Below are 15,304 nucleotides of genomic sequence, written 5' to 3'. Positions count from 1 at the left end.
GGCACAATGAACATCTCCAAGAAATTCTGCCCCTACAACAGCTACACGCTTCTTTCTGGTTCCAAAGCACATTGATGTTTTAAATAGCGCTCTGCACTGATTTTACTTGTAGAAAAATGTTTGGCCTAGAATGAGCCTGCCAAGATAAGGTTATCTAGAAGAAGAAGAAGAGTTGATTCTTATATGCCGCTTTTCCCTACCCGAAGGAGGCTCAAAGCGGCTTACAGTCGCCTTTGCATTCCTCTCCCTCTTCTTATCTAGGAAATGTGAGATTTCTATTCTGTGAAAAGGGACGAGAAGGCTCCACGCATGATGGAACTGGAAAGGTTAGGCCATCAAGTGCCTCTTCCATGACCATTCATGGCCTCTGCAAGGTACACTGGCAGGTATCCATGCCTCTGCGGAGAAATCAATGTAGAACCACTGGAATTTTTTCGCTTCGAAAAGCAGAGCTAATTTTCGGTGCTTCCATTTATTAACTTTCACCACCTTAATTCACTGCATACGATAGTAAAGCAACACAGACCAACTTGTTGCGTCTTCCCATAATTTTATTTCTTTTAGACAAAAACTGCTGCAACACGTGAAGAGAGAGAAAAATCAGTACATGCAACTATTGCTAAAGTCCAGCATTTTACAAATGATTCCCTACCCCCACCCTGGTTTTCTTGTATACACACCAGTAGTTCGAACATTAATTAACAAAAAGTGTAAGAAAGGTCCAGCCAACTACAAGAAAATGCAGGAACTTGCACATGAATGGCCCTGGTTATTGCAAGCTCCTTTCTCTAACTCTAAGCAGTTTGTTAACGCAGTGCAGTTAATATACTGGAGAAATGACAGTACTATGGACAGATCTCTGGAAGAAAGACAAAGAATGGGGAACGAAGGGGAAGGGGAGAAGGGGAGAGAGCAGCTCTCACAAGGGAGTGGGGGGGGTATAGGTCATCAGCTGTGCTAAAAGCATTCCCCAGAAAAAGGTTCAAAACTTGGCTTCATGACATGGAGCAAGTCTTCTATGAACATCAACATTACTTTAAGACTGGGTGTTCTTCAAGGGGAGCTATCTAAGAAGTATTTTCACCCGTGCACATACATCATTCTGGAGAACAAGGAATGGGTATTTGGGAGCTGACTTACCACTGATTTAGGGTAGGACAGTTTTAATTTGTCATTTGACACATCAAAAAAAAAAAAACGCTTGTTTTGCTAACCCAGGTGTGTAACCTTGGAATAATGTGTGTAATCATTTCATGGTAGCAGAAGAGAGCACGTAACATTTTCATAGAGAGATTAGAGATTTTTTAATGCCAAATTCTGATGAACTTTACTCTGTTCATTATAAACCAAATCCTTACTTCATATTGTAGGTTTCCTTTAAAGCCTCCAAGGCCTGTTCCTGGGTTATATTATTCCAGTCTTCTGGCAGGTCTGCTGGCTTAGCATTGTACCAATGTGCAAACTCATGATTGAACTCCTTAAAAACAAACTTCCAGTAATCAGAAGCATTGATACTGGAATCTGGCTGGATGCACCAGTCTGGATAATAAACCCTGTAATTTTTGTAAGGATGCCATTCCCATTTGGTTTCTGCAGTTTTGAATCTGCACTGGGAAACCACAGAAGTAGAACACAATTCGTAACTAAGCTTTTCTGTTTTTTCCCATCTAAATCTTCCCAGTCCTTCGGGGCGATGGACAGATGCAAAGTGCTCCTTATGGGCACTCCCTCCGGCCTCACAGGGCACCTTGCAGAAGGGGCACTGCTTCCCACAGCCAAGCACTCGCTTGAAGATCTCATCCTGGGGCTTTACGGGCAGTTTGGAGAGTTTCCATTCAATACTCAAGACATCAGACTCAGATAATATTCGTTTTTCCAGATCAGGAAGAAAAGTTCCAACACAGGCAGAAAATTGCCCAGGATCAGACATGTTTTTAAACTGTATGCCCACCAGGCTGTCTTTAGAAATAACCAGCTCCTTCTGCATTTCTTTGCAAAAAGATTCTAAGAATTCTGAGACGTTCTTAAAAGGCTTGTGTTTCAGGTTCTTTAGCATTTCCTTAATTTTCTTTACTACTGAGAAGAGAATGTTCTTCTCCAGGTCTTTCAGATAACCATTGCCTGCATAGAGCCCCAGTATATGTCTCATGATCCAGTTCTTCACAAACGTTTCATAGGATGTGCTGTATTGAACATAGTTGTCTACATTTCTCTCTTCCAAGAGCTCCTCCAAAACGGCAAACTGGAAGAAGCTCCGACTTGCATATCCAAGGGACTGTGTGCTGTCGAGAATGTCGTCCACTATTTCGATCCCAAGTCTTTTGTTGACATAGTCCACCAAGGCAGGATGGAGGCACTCTTCACAGAAATCCTTAGCCCGGCTTTGTTGCTCATCTCTTTCCAGATAATTATCTCTGAAAATGGAGAAATACTGCGGTTTTAATTTCTCCAGTCGTACCTGGGGATCATTTTCCTTAATAAAATCTTCATGCTTCTTCTGGAAGATATGAGTGGCTTCTCCTAAAATGTGAAGTTTTAGGTCCACTTCAAAGGAAGGTGAGGTATGGAGGTTCTGAACCTCACCCTGCTGAAGCATTTGATAGATGATATGCAGAAGTTCAACACAATAAGTTTCGTCATAATCTCCTCTGGAGTTGACCTTTTCTTCAATGAACAAAATGCATTTGGACATCACTAAGTTAGCAATGTCCTCTACTTTACGTGAATGCTCTTTTTTAGAAAATACGTGCATCACGCTAAACCACAGCGATGCATCTATATACTCTGATTTCATTTGAAAGGTGTTCATCCTGTAATTTAACAAAGATTTTGCTTCTTGAACTTTTCGGTTGACAGAACTTCCACGATGAGACAAGTCTTTCCTCAAACAGCGTTCAATATCTAGATAAATTTGCCGAGTCTCTAGATGAACAGGTGAAATATCAGACAATGTTTGTGTCCACATTCTTTCAAATTCTCTTCTCAGCTCTGGCTCATCCAATCTGTGCTCTTCTTTCCTGCATTCTTCAAGGAGCCTGTCAACATTACCTTCAATTACAGACAAGTATTCCATCTGAAGAGTATCAATCTTGTACCGTCCCTTTTTAATGTGAATGGCATCCTTACATTTGTTGTAAGAATAACTTTCAAGTTCGTGCTTGAGGCTGTTGGCGCTCCTCACAAAATCCTCTCTGTACTTCTCTACCAGATGCAGATTTGATGCTCCACTTTCAAAGTACTTGTCCAGATGCTCCAAAATCTGTTGCTCCCCGCATAACAATTTCTCTTGAAGTTTGTGTTGCCAATTCAAGCTGTCAAGTTCATCGGGGGAAGCGTTCTGTATCAGAGTTTCCTGCTCAGACACCCAGAGGTGCATCTCTCTGCGGAAACCCCAGTCCCATTCAGAGTGTTTTGTAGCCAGCTGGTTATAAGCTTCTGCTATGAGGCTGTTTCGGAAACTAAAGATGAAGTTTTCATGTTTCACGGCATTCCAGAGACTCTTAATCCACTCAATAAATTGAGGGATGTCTTTGGGACTCTTTCTACCTGAACGCCTCCTTAAGAATTCAAACAGGTACTTCTTGAACTCAAAGACCTTCTCACTGTAGCCCCTATTGACTGAAGCCATCGGTGGCACTCCGTGCCACAAGCCTGGAATGTACCAGTTGTGTATTTCCGGGTCATAATCCATGATGTCTGAAAACTTGATATCTCTGTTGATCTTTTCCATTTTTGCTGCAGCCTGGGTCATTTCATTGAGTTGTTCCAAGAGGTGTTTCCTGTCCCTCATATTTTGGTCATGCGCAGAAACGTCACTGACATTCTGATGGACAAACTGGCAGTTGGGTCTTTGCCCGATCCTCTCCATCCGCAGGAAGGCGTGAGCCACTATTTGCAGGATGTCCTTCATTTCAGTGGCGTTCTCCATGGACATGTTCACTATGGTTACATCGCTCAGTCCGATCACCAGAGTGGCCAGCTCGTTGTCATGTTGATAGCTGCCTTCCAGTTTGGCCAGTTCAGGAGCTTTCAGGCCTTCTGTGTCGATCACCAGGATGAAGTCACAGCCCAGCTCCGGAATCAGTTTCTCTTGGACCTTCAGAAGAGTCATGAAGGCCCCTTGAGTACATCGGCCGCTGCTCACCGCAAACTGCAGCCCAAACATGGTGTTGAGGAGGGTGGACTTCCCAGTGCTCTGCACCCCCAGCACAGTTATCACAACCATTTTGGATTGCCCATTCAGCTTGTTATGGATTTCGGTCAAAACATCTGTAATCCACTGCAGAGGGATGTTGGATGCATCCCCATCCATCAGTTCTAAAGGAAACCCTTCCAGCATCAGGTCAGCAGCAATACTGGGGAAATTCACAAACTGCCTACTGTTTTTAGCTAATTTCCTTTCTCTCACCATCAGCCATTCCGCCTCATAAAACTGGCCCAGCTCTCTCATGAAATGCTCAACACCCAAGGAGGAAGAAGAAATCTGCTGGTCTACTTCTGCTATCTTCTGGACATCACCTTCCAGGCTCTTGCATTTCTCCTTATACTCGGCCCGTAATTTGGAAAGATTGCTCCTAGCAATGTGATCCAGGTTGAACTTCGTCCATTTTAAGAAGTAGTGCTTTTTTGAGGACTGCGAATGCTTGATGCCATGGATGAAACTTTTCAAACCGATACTGAGATCGCACTTGCTCTGCTGCTCCCGCAGGGCCATCTGTTTGTTTCTCAGTTCAGATCTGTACTTTTCAGAGGACATCTCCCCTTGTCTTTCCATCCTGCACAGTTCTTTCTCCACTTTCGCCAAGTTCTTCCAGAGCTCACCTTGGAGCTTCAGCATTTCCTTTTTGTAAATGGGTATCTCTCTTACATCACCTGTTATTTCTGCAGCACCACTGAGAGCCTCCTGACATTCTCTGAGGTCCTCATCCACCTGGATCGCAAGTTCACGGGCTACAGCAGCCATATCTTGTATGCTTATGGCCTTCAGAGGAGGGTCGATTATTCTTCCAATGATAGACCTTAGCAGTTCTACAAATTCTGCTGTGTTAGTTTTCCCATCTTTTGCTAGGATATGTGATTTATTGAGGTTAAGCACTGGAGCCAACTTATTTAAGAAACTTAAAGTTTCATTGACTTTCCTCTCATGATATTCCAAGACAAAGTAGTATTTAGCTGATGATTTCTTTAGCGATGACAAAAGGGCATATTCCCTTGCACCAATGTGCTCAGCGAATATAAAGATTGCTGAGGATATCTCGGATAAGAAGCTGAACTGCACCCAGTGTGACTCAACGTCTCCTCAGAGGTTAGCAACCGCAATTGGCTCTGGGAAAAGGTCCAGGCTCTTCTGCCCTGCTGGGAAATACCAGGCGATCTCTACTAGGCCTTCAGCGATTACTCGAGGAATGTTCCCACATTCTGTGTCTCGGTGTAGAAAGAAATCGTGGTGCAGCTGGGAAGGACTGAGAAACTTATTCAGGAATTTGGACTTGGAGAGGCTCAAGCTTCCCATCCGCACAAAAGAGAAGGTCGGCATGGACCTGAGCACCAGGCTCTCCTCTATAAAGCCCCTGCTGTCAGCCAGGGAATGGGGCCTCCATTTCTTCACAATGTCTCTCATGGCCCACAACATCAGGGTGCATTGGGAGGTCTCTAAGGGAGGCAGGAGCAAAGGCAAGGCAAACTGGCACATGGACATTTTGGAAAGGATCTCCTGTTGGAGGAAACTGTCTGAGCAGAGCAGAACAGCACAAAGGACATCAAGGGGGTTCACAGAGACTCTGTCATCCAACCTGACAGTAGAGAAAATACTCTCGTCAATCCTGTTTTCCTCCTCTTCTTCTCTTGTCCCCAGACAGTTGAATGTCTCCTTCTGAAGGCTTGTGCTCCTGGCTGTCACATTCAGAGCCAAGACCTTCCTCAGAAAATGCCACGGCAAGTCTCCCACAGTACTACAGATGCATTCCTTTAGACTCCCGGAACTAATTTCTAGGACTTCTTGCAGGGAGAATTTCTTTAATTCTTTCTTCTGCAGCTTGAGTTTCCAGAGAACATCCTTAAATGCTTTTCTTCGCTCTGTAAGAGGAGATTAGAGAGGTATTTTTATATCACCACAACCTAGCACTCTGCTGCTGTCGCTCACTTGATATTTTACTTACTTATTCCCCTATCTTCCCATAGTGTAACTCTTGGCAGCTGTGCCTGTCTCTTATGCACTTATACCTTTCTTTGCTACTTACATGGTGTAACATTTTTACTATTTAGGATAGATATATTCCTCAATATGTTTGTGTGAGATTATTGATTTTGTTCAACAGAAAGGTTTAGAAATACGTTCTTAGATCTTGGTATAGGCTGTTACTTCATATAACGTGTATATTACTTAAAGACACGATTACTGTCTTTTAAGTATTTGAAAGGTCGTCACTTAGAGGAGGGCAAGGAAAGGTTTCTGTTGGCAGCAGACGACAGGACCCACAGTAATAGGTTTAAAACCACATGTAGAATGGGATCAGCTAGATATCAGAAAAACAATTTCACAGAGTAGTTCAGCAGTGGAAGGGGCTGTCTAAGGAAGTGGGGAGCTCCCCCTCACTGGTGGTCTTCAAACAGCGGCTGGACAGATCCTTCTCCTGGATGCTTCAGGCTGGTCCTGCGTTGAGCAGGGGGTTGGAGATGGCCTAGATGGCTCCTTCCAACTCTATGATTCTATAAATCACACTGTATGCTTATTTCACTAAGAAGCATATATGAACATTCAGCTTCAACTGTCTTTTGAGAGACTTGGGCTCTCCTTATTTAAGCCCACGAGTCGTATTGCATGTGAGAGCTGAGGCAGCCGCTGTTCCCGTATATCTGAGACAGGCAACCTTGTCTGGCCAAGAGAATCTCCTAGATCTTCTCTCTTCCACAAAACCTCTACCTCAGGCCTCTCTCCAATATCATCTCTCTCTGGCTGCCCTTTTGGAATTCTCCCATTTATTTATTTTATTTCATTTTTATACCGCCCTTCCATATGGCTCAGGGCGGTTACATACAACATCATGGTGGGGCGGGATACATGGAATAAATTAACATACAATATAGTCAGTTCCAACAACAGACAAGAAAATACCTTCTGCAGGGTATTTTTCCTCTTGCTCCAGTTCTTGCTGAACTTCAACGTTTTGTTCCAGACTAGAGCAACCTGAAACATCAACTCACAATTAACTACAAAGATTTAGTTGCTTTTGGAAATTTATGTTTTTAACAAAATAATTTTTATTAAAGTTTCTCAAAACATAAAAGGTAATTAACAGAAATAAGAATTTAGAACAGAAAGAATGAGGAAAGAGAAAAAGATCATGCAGATAAACCTATATAGCAAAAACATACTTAATGAAAAATTATATATATATATATATATATATATATATATATATATATATATATATATATATATATATATATATATATATATATATATATATATATATATATATATATATATATATATATATGCTAAGAGCCTCTTGTGGCGCAGAGTGGTAAGGCAGCCGTCTGAAAGCTTTGCCCATAAGGCTGGGAGTTCAATCCCAGCAGCCGGCTCAAGGTTGACTCAGCCTTCCATCCTTCCGAGGTCGGTCAAATGAGTACCCAGCTTGCTTGCTGGGGGGTAAACGGTCATGACTGGGGAAGGCACTGGCAAACCACCCCGTATTGAGTCTGCCATGAAAACGCTGGAGGGCGTCACCCCAAGGGTCAGACATGACTCGGTGCTTGCACAGGGGATACCTTTACCTTTACCTTTATATATATGCTACTCAGGGCTCCAGGTAAGATGGATAGGAGACAATATTGATTAAAATGTTAGACAAGAAAATACCCTCGGCAGGGTGTTTCTCCTCTTGCTCTAGTGCTTGCTGAACTTTGCTCTCATTAATAATATCATTTAAATTATTGCTAAAACTTCTCTGCTTTCTAATTCGCCATCCACCGCTGTTTAAAAACTTGAACATTTCCCAATTTATCCATCTTTTGTATTCCAAGTGAAATGTGTATGTTAAAAAATCTGTCAATATTCAATCTTTTCCTTCCCTGCCCCTTTTACGAAATCTTATCAATTCTAATCCATTAATCGATTACTGTCCTCTGATTTGTAAACTTTACATCCTCTTCATTTTGAACAAGTGCTCCAAGTAAGACGGATAGGAGACAATATTGATTAAGATTTTTGGAGGACAACAGACAAGAAAATACCTTCTGCAGGGTGTTTCTCCTCTTGCTCCAGTTCTTGCTGAACTTCAACGTTTTGCTCCAGACTTGAACAACCTGGAAACATCAACTCACAATTAACTACAAAGATTTAGTTGCTTTTGGAAATTTACTTTTTTAACAAAATAATTTTTATTAAAGTTTCTCAAAACATAAAAGGTAATTAACAGAAATAAGAATTTAAAACAGAAAGAGTGAGGAAAGAGAAAAAGATCATGCAGATAAAGGTATAAACCTATATAGCAAAAACATAATGAAAAATGATATATATATAAGTATATAGAATATATATACTTAGAATAAGAATACCCCTGACTTAGAAATGGGTAAATTTATATATATATATATATATATATATATATATATATATATTCTATTATATATATATATATAAGTTTACCCATTTCTCATACACTATATCTTACTAATTACCTTAACATAACCATTTTCCCTCTGATTTTTTATATTTCCTTAATCTAAAACTTCCTATCCCTATCTTTTGTATATTATTTTGTCACTACAATACAAGAAGTCCAGAGGATATTTCCAGTTAACGCTATAACAAGATATAAGAATACGCAAGTACATTTGATCTCATTAATAATACCATTTAAATTATTGCTAAAACTTCTCTGCTTTTTAATACGCCACCCACCGCTGTTTAAAAACTTGAACATTTCCCAATTTATCAATTTTTTGTATTCAAAATGAAATTTGTATGTTAAAAAATCTGTCACTATTCAATCTTCCCCCCCCCTTTTAACAAATCTTATAAATTCTAATCCATTAATTGATTTTTCGTTCTTAGGGTACTGTCCTCTGATTTGTAAATTTTATATCCCCTTCATTTTGAACAAGTAAGATGGATAGGAGACAATATTGATTAAGATTTTTGGAGGACAACAGACAAGAAAATACCTTCTGCAGGGTGTTTCTCCTCTTGCTCCAGTTCTTGCTGAACTTCAACGTTTTGCTCCAGACTTGAACAACCTGGAAACATCAACTCACAATTAACTACAAAGATTTAGTTGCTTTTGGAAATTTACTTTTTTAACAAAATAATTTTTATTAAAGTTTCTCAAAACATAAAAGGTAATTAACAGAAATAAGAATTTAGAACAGAAAGAATGAGGAAAAAGATCATGCAGATAAAGGTATAAACCTATATAGCAAAAACATACTTAATGAAAAATTATATATATATATATATATATATATTCTAAGTTTACCCATTTCCTATACACTATATCTTACTAATTACCTTAACATAACCATTTTCCCTCTGATTTTTTATATTTCCTTAATCTAAAACTTCCTATCCCTATCTTTTGTATATTATTTTGTCGCTACACTACAAGAAGTCCAGAGGATATTTCCAGTTAACGCTATAACAAGATATAAGAATATGCAAGTACATTTGATCTCATTAATAATACCATTTAAATTATTGCTAAAACTTCTCTGCTTTTTAATACGCCACCCACCGCTGTTTAAAAACTTGAACATTTCCCAATTTATCAATTTTTTGTATTCAAAATGAAATTTGTATGTTAAAAAATCTGTCACTATTCAATCTTTTCCTCCCCCCCCCCCTTTAACAAATCTTATCAATTCTAATCCATTAATTGATTTTTCGTTCTTAGGGTACTGTCCTCTGATTTGTAAATTTTATATTCCCTTCATTTTGAACAAGTAAGATGGATAGGAGACAATATTGATTAAGATTTTTGGAGGACAACAGACAAGAAAATACCTTCTGCAGGGTGTTTCTCCTCTTGCTCCAGTTCTTGCTGAACTTCAACGTTTTGCTCCAGACTTGAACAACCTGAAACATCAACTCACAATTAACTACAAAGATTTAGTTGCTTTTGGAAATTTACTTTTTTAACAAAATAATTTTTATTAAAGTTTCTCAAAACATAAAAGGTAATTAACAGAAATAAAAATTTAAAACAGAAAGAGTGAGGAAAGAGAAAAAGATCATGCAGATAAAGGTATAAACCTATATAGCAAAAACATAATGAAAAATTATATATATATAAGTATATAGAATATATATACTTAAGAACAGGGGTAGTCAAACTGCGGCCCTCCAGATGTCCATGGACTACAATTCCCAGGAGCCCCTGCCAGCGTTCGCTGGCATCTGGAGGGCCGCAGTTTGACTACCCCTGACTTAGAATAAGAATACCCCTGACTTAGAAATGGGTAAACTTATATATATATAAGTTTACCCATTTCTCATACACTATATCTTACTAATTACCTTAACTAAATTAACTATATCTTACTAATTACCTATATATATATATATATATATATATATATATATATATATATATATATATATATTCTAAGTCTACACATTTCCAATACACTATATTTTACTAATCACCTTAACATAACCATTTTCCCTCTGATTTTTTATATTTCCTTAATCTAAAGCTTCCTATCCCTATCTTTTGTATATTATTTTGTCACTACACTACAAGAAGTCCAGAGGACAACAGACAAGAAAATACCTTCTGCAGGGTGTTTCTGCTCTTGCTCCAGTTCTTGCTGAACTTCAACATTTTGTTCCAGACTTGAACAACCTGGAAACATCAACTCACAATTAACTACCCAGAAGGAAAAGCACAGTGTTTTAGTTGTTTCTGGAAATATATTCTTAAGGTTTCTTTGTGGGTTTGTTTTAACAGATTTTTTTTTGAAATATTGACTGTATGTACCTGTAGTTCTAAGCTACACCGTGAAGATAGTAACTGCTACTGTGAGAAGGAATATGGCAGTCATATTAACGGACCATGTGGGTTGGGAAGAACACTGAGACTCACCGTGTATTGAATTTTGCAGAACTTGATTTGAACCTGGACATATAATTTCTAAATGTTCCAGAAATTGGCAACAGGCCATTTCCCCCTTTCTCTGTATCAGGAGAAGCAATTTTTGACTTTTCTTGGAATTTGCCCACTGAAGTATCTGGGTTCCTGACTCGACTTTTCTGCCCCTTGGATGCAGAGATGCTCAGGATCTCAGCATCACTTCCTGTTCTGGAGGGTAGAGGGAGGTTTGGGCTCTCAGCCCTGCTTGCTGCCTCCAGGGTCCCAGGAATCTCTAAGTTCTCCGCTTGGTCCCCTTCCTGAGGGCCTGCAGCAGCCGCCCCTAACCTCTCCACTCCGTTTCCATCGCCAAGGGCATCCAAATTCTGAACTCTGCTTCTGCTTCCTGAGGGTAAAGCCATACCTGGCTTCTCAACATCCTTTCTTATTTCTGAGGAGTCTGAAGGATCAGGATTTTCATCCATATCTCTTTCCTGAGGAACCCCCGAGGGTGTACCGGAGTCCAGGTTCTCAGGTGTTTTCTCAGCATTAGCTTCTTTCTCAGAGGACCCAGTATTGCTTGAGATGGGAAGTTCATCTGTGGGGTTTGCAGGACGTGAAAAGAAAAGGACACATCAAATCCAGGTCCCAAACATCTTGAATTTCCTTACGAAAAATTCAAGTGCTCTCGGTCCCCCTCGGTACAGGAGACAGCACTGTGATACTGCATCCCTACAGACTTTAGTTTTATCACCAAAAATGAAGGGTTGGCAGTTCTGGCATTTGTCTCAAGTTGTTAGACCTCAGTGAGGAGCACACCTTTCCCCAGCCTTCTGCATCTCAGAGCTGCCCCCATAGGACTCTAACAGGTGTGCAGTGTGCCAGCCAGAAACAGACCCACACACCCTTTTCAGTCAAGACGGAGGCAGGGGAGATTTTCAAAACCCTACTTGTTGGCGATATTCTCTGCTAAACAGGGCCCATCTGCACACATTGGATAATGCCCTTTCAGTGTGCTTTGGCAGCTGGATTTTCCTGTGCAGAACAGGAAAATCTACTTCTAAATTGCATTGAAAGTGTGTAGACTAGGCCCTGCGTTCCCTGCTCCTTCTCTATAGCTTGGTATGAGTGACTGTTCCCAACGCATGAGCTTTTGTTGAGTGCAGACACCAAATGAGTCCAAATTCAGAAAAAAGGACTTTAACTCCCCCCCCCAAGCATAGTTCAGTAGATAAAAAAGGACAGTTGAAAAGAAAAAAGTACAGTTGAAAAGTTTAGAAGAAGAAGAGTTGGATTTTGATACCCTGCTTTTCCCTACTGAAAGGAGTCCCATAACAGCTTACAAACACCCTCCCCTGCCTCTCCCCTGTGAGGTGGGGGGGGGGAGCCCTAGGAGAACTGCTCTGTGCAAACAGCTCTAAGAGAGCTATGACTGGTCCAAGGTCACCCAGCTGGCTGCGTGTGGAGGAGCAGGGAAATCAAACCTGGTTCTCTAAATTAGAGTCCAACGCTTTTTAACACTATACATCTGAGTACAGAAAAGTCAAATATGTGGGGGAAACTCATTTCTTCTCCTTGCACTTCTTATCTCCTTGATATCTGAAGAGACAGGCAAATTTGCCTGGTGGATCAGACTAAAAAAATGCTGGTTGCTTTCTTCATCTGATCAGTCCTCTCTCATCAGCTTTCCTTGATGGCTGCTTCTCACTACCTCTCTGGCAAGGCAGCTGAAATCGAAATTTGACCCCTGAGCATTCCTAGGATGCAAAAATCAACATTCACGACGCAAAGCAAAAATATGCAGACATCGACAACTTGGTTGAAGAGTTATACCATCCCTAGTCCAACAGACCTTAGGCATGATTCAATGGCATTCAACAGGTACAGATGCTTCAGGGACAGAGGTGGAAATAGGAAAATCTGCACCTGTTGAATTTTTGCCTGGCAGGCAGCTGTTACATGTGGAAAGGATGAGATTTCTTTTTACAAGTGACCTGGGTGGGGGGAATTGGATGTTTGGCCCGCACAGTGCCTTTAAAACCAATTCTGAATGCAGGAATTAGCAGGCGAACATTATCCGAGCACAGCTATCAACGCATCACTTGTTAATTACAGCAACTCAACACTCTGATGAAAGTCACACTAAGAAGCTGGAAACTTTTGGTTTCCACAAGGTGTGACTCACCATTATCCAAATATTCAGCAATTGGGCGCAAGCTGGGGAAGGCGTGCCTCAGGTTTTCCAGGCAGTCTAGGAGCCCTTCATGGGCAGACTCCCCCTTTCTCAGCACGGTGTCAATCAGGTTTTGGAGCAACTCGTGCCGCTCTTTCATGCAGCTCAAGGAGAAGTATTCGTCCTGAGTGAGGAGCAGGTGGGCGTCCACAGCATCCAGGATCAAGCCTGGCTCTATTCGAAGGAGAGCTTCCGTCAGCTTCCTCCTGGCCTTCTGTATAATGTCTGAAGGCTTCTCAGGGCAAGCCATGGTGGAGGGAGCTGAAACAGGGAAAGAAAGGGAGAAAAAAATATTTTAAGAGAGGAGTTGTTAAATATTTTGAGCTGTTTAGCCGTAACATGGAAGGAGTAGAGGAGGAAATCCTCTGTTCCACTCTTAGCTCTTGTTTTACGAAGGGTGCCAGGCAGGCAAGAATGCAGAGGGCTTCCTTTCTGCTCCAGGGAAGGAAGGAACTGAGGGTCTTCACCCCTCGCAGCGAGCATATAACCCTCCGAAGCAGAGTGATAGTGAAAGTGAAGCGAGCTGGTGAAAGCTGATGATGAAGCGCCCATCCTTTTCCCGCAAGACCAGAGGCTGCGGAGAGCAAGGAAAGTGATACCGAGAGAAAGTGGAGGGGGAGTTCTGCCCTCTCCACCCGACATCAACACCCTGGTGTTATCCTGGAGCAAAGTGTTTGGAGCCCCCTCCCCTCTTTTGAAACTGTGTTGTCTGAAACAGATAAAGACCCTTTGAAGAGTCTCTAATAAGTATGAGAGGAGCCCCCCCTGGTCACCGGTGGGGGATGGAGGGTAGGATTGCCAGGCGCAGGTTGGGAAACTCCTGGAGATTTGGAGATGGAATCTGGGGAGGACAGGGACCTTACTAGGGGACCTTGCCACAGAGCCTCCCCCCGCTTCAGCTTGGTGTCACGATTAACAGCGGTGGCTTCTAATCCAGCAAGCGAGGTTTGATTCTCCACTCCTCCACGGGCAGCCAGCTGGGTGACCTTGTTCTCACAGAGTAGTCCTGTCAGGGCTCTCTCAGCCCCACCTCCCTCACAGGGTGTCTGTTGTGGGGAGAGGGAAGGCGAGCGTAAGCCGCTTTGAGACTCCTTCGGGGCAGTGAAAAGCAGGCTATGAACACCAACACTTCTTCAATTCTTTGAGGCAGGTGTGTTCTAGATAACGGGTGCTTACATCATACTATAAACTTTCCTCAAGGTCTCCCATGCCAGTTCCTAAGTTCCCGGTCTTGACTGATTTGTTTGCTTTCTGACAAAATCCTTACGGTGGGATTTATTAATCTGGGAAATAATCATAATGGGTTTCTGTTCTGTGCCCTTGGTGTCTCCCACAGGTCTTGTGTGCTTTCTCCAGGGAAGCAGTGGACATTCCGTCTCTCAGATCCCTACGGCGATCACCCTTCTAGCTCCCCTATGGCTCAGATCTTTGTTGCCCCCTTAATGAGACCCAAAGTCAGCTGCTTTACTTTAAGCATGTAAGGTTGCCTTTGTGTAACTCTTTAACCACTACACCAGCATGGACTTCTAATCTGGCGAGCTGGGTTTGATTCCACGCTCCCCCACATGCAGCCAGCTGGGTGACCTTGGGCTCACCAGAGCACTGATAAAACTGTTCTGACCGAGCAGTGAGATCCGGGCTCTCTCAGCCTCACCCACCTCACAGGGTGTCTGTTGTGGGGAGAGGAAAGGGAAGGCGAGTGTAAGCCGCTTTAAGCCTACATCGGGTAGAGAAAAGTGGCATATAAGTACCAACACTACTTCTTCTTCAGTAATATCAGGGCTCTCTCAGCCTCCCCTCCCTCACAGGGTGTCTGTTGTGGGGAGAGGAAAGGGAAGGCGAATGTAAGCCACTTTGAGACTCCTTCAGGTGGAGAAAAGTGGCAATAAGTACCAACTCTTCTTCTTCTTCAGTAATCTCAGGGCTCCCTCAGCCTCACCCACCTCACAGGGCATCTGTTGTGGGGAGAGGAAAGGGAAGGCGAGTGTAAGCCGCTTTA

At 42.0% G+C, this 15,304-nt stretch overlaps 1 protein-coding gene across 1 annotated transcript; it reads right to left on the bottom strand.

Moving 5' to 3' along the window:
- Positions 1–353: 353 nt before the first annotated feature.
- LOC143826623 (interferon-induced very large GTPase 1-like) lies at positions 354–13,555 on the bottom strand. Its single transcript, XM_077315465.1, is given in 6 exon segments — positions 354–6,075; positions 7,115–7,186; positions 8,239–8,310; positions 9,172–9,243; positions 11,497–11,670; positions 13,258–13,555. Coding segments are annotated over 6 exon segments (5,409 nt in total). The 3' UTR covers positions 354–1,354.
- Positions 13,556–15,304: the final 1,749 nt, after the last annotated feature.

This window comes from Paroedura picta, chromosome 16 (genome assembly GCF_049243985.1).
Source record: "Paroedura picta isolate Pp20150507F chromosome 16, Ppicta_v3.0, whole genome shotgun sequence".
NCBI classification, from domain to species: domain Eukaryota; kingdom Metazoa; phylum Chordata; class Lepidosauria; order Squamata; family Gekkonidae; genus Paroedura; species Paroedura picta.
Note: the sequence above shows the minus strand (reverse complement) of the source record. Positions and strands in the feature narration are given on the sequence as shown.